Source organism: Oxyura jamaicensis, chromosome 9, assembly GCF_011077185.1.
Source record: "Oxyura jamaicensis isolate SHBP4307 breed ruddy duck chromosome 9, BPBGC_Ojam_1.0, whole genome shotgun sequence".
NCBI lineage: Eukaryota > Metazoa > Chordata > Aves > Anseriformes > Anatidae > Oxyura > Oxyura jamaicensis.
In genome coordinates this window covers 25868215-25879692 of record NC_048901.1, presented here as the reverse complement: position 1 = coordinate 25879692, position 11478 = coordinate 25868215, and the positions used below count along the sequence as shown (strand labels likewise).

The window sequence follows — 11478 nt, the reverse complement described above, 5'->3', positions numbered from 1 at the left end:
TATTTGAACTCCCAGCTATAACTAGCCTTGTCCTGTTTTTTTTGTTTGTATACAGAGAAATTGTTTCAGTCTATAGCAAAAGTATAGATATCTAGCAAGTACAAATAGTGAAGTTCTGCATGCTTACAAAATATGCTGTCAAAGACTAAATAGTCTTGAAGACAGCTGTTTTCTTTATTTGGTGGAGGCACTTAATGGGGGTTATTTTGCCTCAGTTTTTATTATTAATGGTAGATCTTGAGCTATGGGATTCTCAGAGTTGGAGGACCATGACTGAAGGAACAGTGACTTTCCATTTGTGGTCACCAGAATTGTAAGGGACCTGTTGTATTAGCTGAACATTTGTAAGTCCATGGGGCCTGGCAGGCTTCACCCCAGGATGCAGGAGTTGAATCCATCCTGCAGAGAGGCTGAAGACGCTTGGTTGTCCGATCAGGACAAAAGGAGGCTGAGAGGTGACCTTGCTGCCCTCTGCAACTCCCTGAAGAGATGAAGTGGGGAGGGAGGCGCTGGTCTCTGCTCCCTGGGGAGGCATGGTCTCTACTCAATGGCAGGATGCATGGGAGCAGCACAGAGCTGTGCTGGAAGATGGTCAGTCTGGACACTAGGGATAATTAATTTACTGTGAGGGTGGTCAAACACTGGACCAGGCTAACTAGCAAGGTGGTTGATGCCCCATGCCTGTCAGTGTTCACAAGTCGTTTGACAAATGCCCTCAGTCATATGCTTTAACTCTTGGTTAGCCCAGAAGCGGTCAGGCAGTTGGACTTGATGAACTTCATAGGTTCCCCTCCTACTGAACTATTCTGCTCTATTCTCACTCCTAGTCCTCTAAGTATTAAAGAGCTGATCAATAAGCCAGTCTAATCCACAGCTTAACCAGAGATAGAGAAATACATAAATTTAAATAATCGCATGCAACTGAAAGCAAATCTTGTCATAGATGTCTTTTAGCTAAATATTCCATAACACCACAAATTCCATTCTAGCAAATTTAAAATTCTAAAAGTTCTGTTGCGAGGGTCTTGAGTACAACTGGGAAAAATATGTTTAGTAAGAAAATTACTGTTTCTGCACAAGCTTGCAGGTATGAATGACTTTTCTGGAAAGCTGTGTTTAAAAGAAAGAAAGAAAGAAAAAAAAAAAACTAGCAGGAACCAGGCATTAATCTCAATTTGCTGCCTCAAATGTAGCTTTTAAATGCAATTGACTGCAAATCATAGAAAAACTAAATGTAAAAGTTATATAAAACTTGCATTGGAATAACTGAAAACTCAGGAAAATACTGTAGCTTCAAACTTAAAAGCAAAACTAACAAAAATACAAAACTACTGAGTTTTGTAATTCCTTTTGAAAACTTTTATTTTCTACTATAACCACAGCTTGTATTTTGCAGATAAACAGAACTTGACTACCCTCAATAATCTGAAATCAAGCCTTACTGGCAGACTCCTGGAACAGAGAATGTGTTTGCTTGGTACAGCATTTTTTAAATACAGAGCAAGAATACAATTTACAGTAACAGAATGTGAATAGGTTGCCATTTCTATTAACACATGGATTTTATTTTCCATTACAACTTTCAGGCAGCTCCTCAAAGACAGTTTTTTCTCCAACTTTGTTCCCTCTGCCACCATGATAATAATCTGGATAACGATCTATTGTACAAGACTTAAGTTATGCCTGAGTTTAACAACAACAACAAAAAAGCTTGAGAGGTAAAAAATGGCTATTTCGATTCTAATGCTTTCCTGTCCAATCTTGACTAAAAGTACATTAAAATAAAGGAAGACTTCTGGCTGTATTTGGCAAGTAAGGAGGGGCAGTGGCGCGGCTCTCTATATTAAAGTGTTTCCATGCTGTTGAGATCAGGGTTGGAAGTTAAAAGGTACAGTTCTTGTGGATAAGGATCAGAGGGTTGGCCAATAAGGCAGACATCCTGGTGGGAGTCTGTTATAGACTGCCAAACCAGGATGAAGAGATGGATGAGGCATTCTATAAGCAGCTGGTGGTAGTCACTCAATCGCCAGCACTTGTCCTCATGGGGGACTTTAACTTCCCAGACATATGCTGGAAATACAATACAGCCCTGAGGAAGCAGTCTAGGAGGTTCCTGGAGTGCATGTAAGACATCTTCCTGACACAGATGGTTAGTGAGCCTGTCAGGGGTTGCCCTGCTAGACCTGCTGTTTACAGAGAAGGACTGGTGGGAGATGTGGTGGTTGGGAGCTGTCTTGGGCAGAGTGGCCATGACATGGTAGAGCTCTCTATTCTTGGTGAAGTCAGGAGCAGGGGTCAGTAAAACTGCTACCTTGGACTTCTGGAAGGCTGACTTTGAACTGTTCAGGACCCTGGTAGGGAGGGACCCTTGGGAGTCAGTCCTCAAGGGCAGAGGAATCCAGGAAGGCTGGATGCTCCTCAAGAAGGCAGGTCTTAAAGGCACAGGAGCAGGCTGTCTCCATGTGTCATAAGATGAACTGGTGGGCAAGAAGACTGATGTGGCTAAATAGGGAACTTTTGCTGAGTCTCTGGGAGAAAAAGAGAGTTTATGTCCAGTGGAAGAAGGGGCAGGCAACTCAGAGAGAGTACATGGAAGTTGCCAGCATATGCAGAGAAAAAAAACAGGAAGGCCAAACCCCACTATGAGCTCAACCAGGCCACTATGGTCAAGGATAACAAAAAAATGTTTTTTATAAATATATTAATGGCAAGAGGAGGGCCAAAAAGAATCTCTCTTCTTTACCAAATGCAGGGGGGAACATGACTACAGAGAATAAGAAAAAGGCTGCGATTCTTCATGACTTTTTTGTGTCTTTATTAGCCAGACCACTTATCCTCAGGGTACTCATCCTCCCGACCTGGAAGTCTGGGATGAAGAGCGGAAGAACCCTCCCACAGTTCAGATGCAAATAGTTAGAGACCTGCTGCTTCACCTGGACCGCCACAAGTCCATGGGGCCAGATGGGATTCACCCAAGAATGCTAAGGGAGTTGGCGGATTTGATTGCTGGGCTGCTTTCTATCATCTATCAGTGGTCTCAGTCATCTGGAGATCCTGGATGACTGGAGACTTGCTAATGTGATGCCCATTTATAAGAAGGGTTGTAAGGAGGACCCAGGGAACTACAGGACTGTCAGCCTGACCTCGGTGCCAGGAAAAGTGATGGAATAGATCATCTTGAATGCAATCACACAGCATACGCAGGACAACCAGGGGATCACGCCCAGTCAGCATGGGTTCATGAAAGGCAAGTTCTGCCTGATCAGTATCTCCTTCTATGACTGGGTGACCTGCCTGGTGGATGAGGGAAAGTCTGTTGACATAGTCTACCTAGACTTCAGCAAGGTCTTTGACATGGTCTCCCGTAGTATTCTCCTGGAGAAGCTGGCAGCCCATGGCTTGGACAAGTACACACTTTGCTCAGTTAAAAAAAAAAAAAAAAAAAAAAAAAAAAGCGGGGGGCCCGGCCCCGGGGAGTAGTGGTGGATGCAATAAAATCCAGCTGGTGACCAGCTGTGAGTGGTGTTCCCCAGTGCTGGGGCCCATCCTTTTCAACATCTTTATTGATGGTTTGGATGAGGGAATTGAGTGCACCCTCAGTAAGTTTGCAGATGACACCAAATGGGGGAAGTGTTGATCTGACAGAGAGCAGGGAGGCCCTGAAGAGGAACCTGGACAGGATGGGTTGATGGGCAGAGACCAATGGGATGAGGTTCAGCATGGCTAAGTGCAGGGCCAAGAAGGTCAATGGCATCCTGGCTTGTTATCAGGAACATTGTAGCCAGCAGGACCAGAGAGGTGATTGTCCCCTTGTATTCTGCTCTAGTGAGGTCACACCTCAAGTACTGTGTTCAGTTTTGGGCCCCTCAGCACAAGAAGGACATTAAGGCCCTGAAGCATGTCCAGAGAAGGGCTACGAAGCTGGTGAAGGGCCTGAAACACAAGTCCTATGAGGAGCAGCTGATTTAGTCTGGAGACAAGGAGGCTCAGGGGACACCTTATTGCTCTCAACGACCACCTGAAAGGAAGTTATGGGGAGGTGGAGGTCAGCCTCTTCCCTCAGGTAAGAAGTGATAGAAATAGAGGGAATGGCCTCAAGTTATGCCAGGGGAGGTTCAGGTTAGAAATTATGTTTCTTCTCAGAAAGAGCAGTCAGGCATTGGGACGGGTTGCCCAAGGAGGTGCTGGAGTCATCCCTGGGGATATTCAGGGAAAGGTCGGACGTGGAGCTTAGGGACATGGTTTAGTGGGTGACATTGGTGTAGTGGGGTGATTGGGCCAGATGATCTTGAAGGTCTTTTCCAACCTTAATGATTCTATGATTCTACGATTCCCTTGTCCTATTAGTTAGAACTAACGTTACTGAAAAAGTGCAGCCAGCAGGTTGTGAGAGGTGATTCTCCCCCTCTCGTTGAGCCCCCACCTGGAGCACCACATTCAGCCCTGGGGCCTGCAGCACAACAACCACATGGAGCTGTTGTAGCAGGTCCCATGGAGGGCCATGAGGACGATCAGAGAATTGGAGCACCTCTCCCGCGAAGGCAGGCTCAGAGTGCTGGGGGTGGTTCATCCTGGAGAAGAGAAGGCTCTGGGGAGATCTGATAGCAGTCTTCCAGTAATTAGAGGAAAGATAGGGGAGGGACTCTTTATCAGAGAGTGTAGTGACAGGACAAGGGGCAGTGGTTTGTAACTGAAAGAGATTTAAATTAGATATAAGGAAGAAATTCCTCACTGTGAGGGTGGCAAAGCGCTGAACAGATTGTCCAGAGAAGCCGTGGATGTCCCATCCCTGGCACTGTTCAAAGCCAGGCCGGATGAGACTTTGGGCAGCCTGGTCTGATGGGAGGTGCCCCTGCCTTCCTGTGATTTTGTTAATACAGGGGGACACACTGAAAAAGATAAAAGTTTTGACTGTTAAAAAAGAAGGAAAGAAAACAGGGGTAGCAAGGCATGCCCTCCAGAACACAACTGAATGTACGCACTTCAAGCTGGGTACATGAAGCTAGATGCCCAGGTACCTGCCTTTTCTGCTGAGAGGGATTTCTCCGCCCGGTTCGTGGCTGCGCGCCGCACTGCTGAGGCACCGGCCCTCCTGCCGCCTCCAAACGGCCGCCGCAGAAGCGTGCTCCAGTGACGCCCGCGCTCCGCAGCCGGCCCCACTTCCAGCCATTCTCCCCGGCAGCCTCCAAACTGCTGCGAGCGTAGGCGCGCGCGGCGAGCCCGCGCTAGGACCTCCGCTGCTGCCTCAGTGCAGGGGGGCAGCCCGAGCCCGCCTTGAGGAGACTCCTCGAGCCCCCAGCGTGCGCTGCACGCAGCACCTCGGCCCGCGCCGACACGCGCACGTCCCCACTCAGCAGAGCTCAAGCCCGCCCCCTGCAACTACCCCGACTCGCGCTCTCAAGCGCGCACGTGGCGGTCATCACCCCACGTGGGCATATCAGCACACTCGGCTAATCAGCGGTCTCCATTCGCCTCTGGAGCGCGCGGGTAACAGCCAATGGGAAAACAGCGCGCGAAGCCGAGGGGATCGAGGCGGTTACTCGTCGGCAGTTGGCGGTGCTCGGCGGGAGGTGGTGGACGCGGTCTGGTGCAGTCGAGGCTCCTGAGCTTGGCCAGGCAACATGGTGGGGAGCGGGACTCTCGCGGCTGGGAGGAGGCAGGGAATTTGGGAACGCTTCTGCTGTGGCGGGTCTGGGGAAGCTTAGGATTACGCCTACCGTGGCGGGGCTTGCAGAGAGTTGCCCCGTGGAGTTCACACGGTAGAAGTAAGGGGGGAGGTCTGGGGGGGAGGAGGGAGGTGGCTGTAAGTTAACAGGTCAACGGAGGCGATGTGCAGGAACTGGACGGTGGCTAACAGGGCAAGCCGCGTGGAAAAGCAACGAAAGGCTGTTTATAACGGCCGCCTCGCTGTTGGCGCGGTGGGGCGGTGATAGGTGAGGGATAGACTACACCCGCCCGAGGTGAGAGACGGTGGGAAAGCGCAGGACAACAGCCAAATATTTCGTTCTGCCGTTCGTGGCTGCGGCGGCGCTCAGAGCTTCCGATAGTCGCAGGCAGCTACCCTGGAGGAGAGGGGGCTGGCCTGCAGCCAACCATGTGGCACGACTGCCCGCGCAGGGGTGGGGCTGCGGGATGGTGCCCGGTGCCTGCTGCTTCTGTTCTGAGACGCGTGGTGCAAACGTGCTAGGGAGCTGGAGCCAAAGCAGCACGAAGCCTTTAGAAAACTGGTGCTAACCGAATGGAGGTGGAAATAAGTGTGGAGTCTGCCTCGCCGGCAACGGGTTAATGCCAAAGCCCCCTGAGTGAGAATACTAACATGGAGTCAAGGATGCAAGCTTTGATGAAGCTGTAAAGAAAAGAGGAGTGTAGACACACTACCATTTATTTTCCATCTCTGCTTTTTCCTAGATACACTGTAACACTATGCTAGAATAACAGCTTATCTCAGTCTCAGATGTAAGACAAAATGGAGATTTTTGAGAGATTAAACGTGGCATGCTTACGCAGGTGATTTAGCAGAGGAACTCAAAAGATGTATGGATTTCCAGGCACTAGATAACTCTATTGCAAAGGAAAACATACTAAAAGGTTTTATGTGGGGAAGATTCTTGCAACGTTGCCCACTACATCATTGGCAATAAATCAAGGAAATTTGGAGTTATTATATTAAAAAGTCTTTCAAAATGAATTAAAGGTGGAAAAGGGACTAGATGATATTAAAGATAGAATATACATGCAGCATGGTAAGGGATGATAATATTGCATTCATCCTATGCGTTCATAGGGACTACATAGTCTGTAAGGTTCTATAACGTTCTCAATATCATAGTCCAACTGAGGCGAGCAGAATCTTGCCAGCAGGAGACAACTTGATCAGTGTAATTGTCGCTTGAGAGCAACTGGGGAATACTGCAGCAGAGAAGAATCACGGTAACATAACCCACAGACTGCTGGTTATTAGGAGAGTGAAATCTGAAAGATGGGTAGCTCCATATTTCATTATCATTGTTCTATTTTTAATTTTCAGCGTGAATGCATATCTATCCACGTTGGTCAGGCTGGTGTTCAGATTGGCAATGCATGCTGGGAATTGTATTGTCTTGAACATGGGATCCAGCCTGATGGTCAAATGCCCAGTGATAAAACTATCGGAGGTGGAGATGATTCATTTAACACTTTCTTCAGTGAGACAGGAGCTGGTAAACATGTACCCAGAGCAGTGTTTGTGGACCTAGAGCCAACTGTAGTTGGTATGTACCCAACATGTACATCATTGTGAAACCACTCATTTCCCTGCAGATATTTCTGTATCTTCAGAACACTACAGATTCTAAAAGATGTATACTTGGATGCTGCTTTGGCATTTTAAATTACTGTTACTTGAAATAAATGAAATAATGATATATGGGGAACATTTGGGAGACATTAGAACTTTTTTGCAGTCTGGATAATCTTTCCAGACTGCTACATGACATCCAGAGCTGAGCTTTGTTTAATTGCTATCTAGAATATGTCCATGCCTGTGATGTAGTTCTCTGAGTTACCTCTGTGTTCCCAGATGCACATAATGCTCTGAGTGCCTGATGTTTTCCTCTACACAAAGGGGCTGAAGTTGTGCCAACTTTTTACACTACTCAGACGAGCTGCATGTAGTCACAGATGCTGTCTACACGCTTTTGATAGGTGCATTTACTTAGTATTTGACTGCTAGGTAGCATGCATAGAACCGAACAGATAGATTTCATGTTGGTATATTCTGTTTTTTTTGTAGATGAAGTACGTACAGGCACATATAGGCAGTTATTTCATCCTGAGCAGCTCATTACTGGGAAAGAAGATGCAGCTAATAATTATGCTAGAGGCCATTATACAATTGGAAAAGAGATTGTTGATCTAGTGCTAGACCGCATTCGCAAACTGGTAAGAGTTCATGCTGCAAGTCGTGCAGTTATTTAAAATAACTGGTACAGCTGTATAGCTATCTATAACTGATTTGCGACTTGTTTTTTTTTTAATCACTTATTCATTAAAAAATTCTTCCTGCTTCGCCATTTTGAGTTAAATAAAAATTTGGTCAATAAAAATTGACGCTTCTTAGGATCTGAAACATCATTATTTGAAGGTAATCTAAGGATACCTCGAACACATATTATAAAATCCTTAAACAAGCATGTTGTTGTACTTATTTGCTTGTTTGTTATTTTCAACTTGAATTGCACCCTTACGTGTCAAGCAAAATATTCCCAGTATCTGAACCTCGGGTTTTGGTTGAAAGCTCAGAAATTTCAAGTATTTTTCTAATTTTTCATATCCTGATGTATTGTGAGAAACTCGCATAGTATGGCATGATTGAAAGTGAAATAGTGATTGTCCATCTAAAATCATAAAATACTGGCTTTCCAAACCTAATTGATACTTGCTGCCACGTAGAGTAGAATCTGTTCCCAAAGGTGTAACCCAGCTGTGCTTTATAATAACTTCTCACAGTGGTGTTAAAATGGCATCAAAGATAATGATGCTACTTTTAAATGTGAAAATACTCATATTGAGAATAAGGTATGCAGTGTCACTGGTACTTCTGAGTAAAAGATATGCAAGAAAAAAAGTTCACATTTTAAAACTAAAAGAATTAGGAAATAATTGCTTTGGAATGCTTATTTTAATATTACCCTCTCCACAACCATCAATAACTTTTATTTCTCTCCCACTTTTTTCTACCCCATTATAGGCTGATCTGTGCACAGGGCTGCAAGGTTTCCTTATCTTTCACAGTTTTGGAGGAGGCACTGGTTCAGGGTTTGCATCGTTACTTATGGAAAGGCTCTCTGTTGACTATGGAAAGAAATCTAAACTAGAGTTTGCAATTTATCCAGCACCCCAGGTTTCCACTGCTGTAGTGGAACCTTACAATTCAATTTTAACTACCCACACAACACTGGAGCATTCAGACTGTGCATTCATGGTAGATAATGAAGCCATTTATGATATATGTCGTCGCAACCTTGACATAGAACGTCCTACTTATACCAATTTAAACCGACTAATTGGGCAAATCGTTTCATCCATCACCGCTTCACTCCGTTTTGATGGAGCCCTCAATGTAGATCTCACTGAATTTCAAACTAACCTTGTTCCATACCCACGAATCCATTTCCCCCTGGTAACATATGCTCCTGTCATCTCTGCTGAAAAAGCGTATCATGAGCAGTTATCTGTGGCTGAAATTACCAATGCTTGTTTTGAACCAGCTAATCAGATGGTAAAATGTGACCCTCGCCATGGCAAATACATGGCCTGCTGTATGTTATATAGAGGTGATGTCGTACCTAAGGATGTTAATGCAGCTATCGCTACTATCAAGACTAAACGTACCATTCAGTTTGTGGATTGGTGCCCAACTGGATTCAAGGTACATAACCAACTTAGGAAGTGCTTGATGTTTAAAACACTAGGAATTGCACAGTATTTTGACGTGATGGTCATTGTACATGTTGTAATGTCCCTGTTAGTGAACTGCTTACATTTCAGATTACATTCTTAAGTATAAATCCAAGATACTGCAACACAGATGAAAATTCTGTACCAAGTTATAGATTAACTATCAGTTTTTATAGCAACAGGCAATATCGAGTATCTGAAAACAATTTTAAAAAAGGTGGGTACAAAAAAACAATGCCAGATTTTTCTGCAAATCTTCAAAAAGTAGGTAATTCTGTATAGAGAAAGTATAGGTAAACCTCAAGCAACTGTAGAAACACCGTGGTAAGTTATCACACAGTAGTTCAGTGCAGTAACTTCCCAACAATGTTTTTGAGATACCTTAAAATGACATACTGTCGATTTCCAGGTCTGTACTGTGATGACAGAAGTTGTATGGCACCTGGCTTCTATCACTAGGGCAAATCTTTTGTGTTGTTGTTAACAATGTCAACATGGCTGACAATGTCACCTTGCAGATAAATGATCGATCATTCTATCTACTGTCAGTGCATTCAGGACTTGAAAAGACCAGATTCTTATGTTCTAATTAAAGTCCAGTAAGCTCTTGCTATCAATTATCTTCTAAGGCCTTCCATAATCACTTGTGTGATTTACGCGTTACAATCTGGTGAAAAAATTCTGTAGTCCAACCTACCTAATATTGTACCAATATTAATTTGTTCTGATCCTGAATTAGGATTTAGTTAAATATGCTCACAAAATGCAACACAATTCTAAGCTATTTGTTAATAAGCGTGATGTCTGTTCATTAACAGAAATGTCTTTAACTCTTCCCACTCAAAGTTTTCATTTGTTTCCTTGAAGGTGGGCATTAACTATCAGCCTCCAACTGTGGTGCCAGGTGGTGACCTTGCAAAGGTGCAGCGGGCTGTGTGTATGCTGAGTAATACAACTGCTATTGCTGAAGCATGGGCTCGCCTTGACCACAAATTTGATCTCATGTATGCTAAACGTGCCTTCGTACATTGGTATGTTGGTGAAGGAATGGAGGAAGGAGAATTCTCTGAAGCCCGCGAAGATTTGGCTGCGCTTGAGAAAGATTATGAAGAAGTTGGGGTAGACTCAGTAGAAGCAGAGGCTGAAGAAGGGGATGAATATTTAGAAAACTGAAGTCTGGAAAAGTATATTTAGCAACAACAAATTGCAGAACCCTGTTCACTTGTTTGATTGTTTTCAAATAAAGTTTTAAAGGTTTGTCATTTTTCTTCATTACTATTTATATGTATAGTCACTATGTAAGGACCAATTAAAACTGCAATTTTGGTAGCATCTAGTTATGTGCAAGCTAAAGATAAAATCAGGAAATGGTATGGAGTTTCCTGTGATCCTGAAGCGTTTTGTGACAAACTTATTTTTGGTTTTGCACAAGCAGGAAACTTCTTTTTGTTAAAGGATTAATGGGTGTTATTCCAAGTCTGTCTCTATGTAATAGAAACCTGCTATTAAGGATATCATCCCTGTGAAGCTAGCTTCACAGAAGACGCACAAAAAATAAGTAATGTTGTACTCAAGTAACTTACCTAATTGTAGTTACTGCACATTCCATTACAGTTTTGATTTGAACCAGCACTTAATACCAGTATACTTGCTAACAGGACAGAAGTTGATACCTTGAAAAATAAAAACATGAAAATGGAGAGACTACGCAGACAAGATGTAAAATTTTCTGACAGGCGTGCCTCCCTGCATTCAATTCCCTTTAGATGAAAGGAAAATCTGCTATAAATACTTATATTTTAAATTCCTCCATTAACCTATTAAAAATATGTTTTTTAGTGGTACCTTCAAATTAATACAGCTTCAGACACTTGAGAAATTGCTAAATCACGGGACACAGGAAAAAATTGCTTACCTACTTGCTTAAATTTGTTCAATCTTGAGTTCTGTAAAGGAGAAAAAACCGATTTTTTTGTTGTTTTGTTTTCTATAAAACCACGAGGAAGAAAAATTTTTCTACATGTGCTAAAGATACCCGGA

General features: G+C 44.0%; 1 protein-coding gene across 1 annotated transcript; it reads left to right on the top strand.

Moving 5' to 3' along the window:
* The first annotated feature begins 5477 nt into the window (after positions 1-5477).
* LOC118171361 (tubulin alpha-3 chain) lies at positions 5478-10695 on the top strand. The gene is made up of 5 exons (XM_035334412.1): positions 5478-5624; positions 7028-7250; positions 7772-7920; positions 8729-9409; positions 10306-10695. The coding sequence occupies exons 1-5, from the start codon at positions 5622-5624 to the stop codon at positions 10609-10611; spliced, it is 1362 nt and encodes a 453-aa protein (XP_035190303.1). The 5' UTR covers positions 5478-5621; the 3' UTR covers positions 10612-10695.
* The last annotated feature ends 783 nt before the right edge of the window (positions 10696-11478 follow it).

What these genes read in the sequence shown, in the direction of transcription:
- LOC118171361 (XM_035334412.1), top strand. An exon ending in CCTAGAGCCAACTGTAGTTG is followed by an intron (nt 7,251 to 7,771) that starts GTATGTACCCAA and finishes TTTTTTTTGTAG; the next exon opens with ATGAAGTACGTACAGGCACA. An exon ending in GGTGCCCAACTGGATTCAAG is followed by an intron (nt 9,410 to 10,305) that starts GTACATAACCAA and finishes GTTTCCTTGAAG; the next exon opens with GTGGGCATTAACTATCAGCC.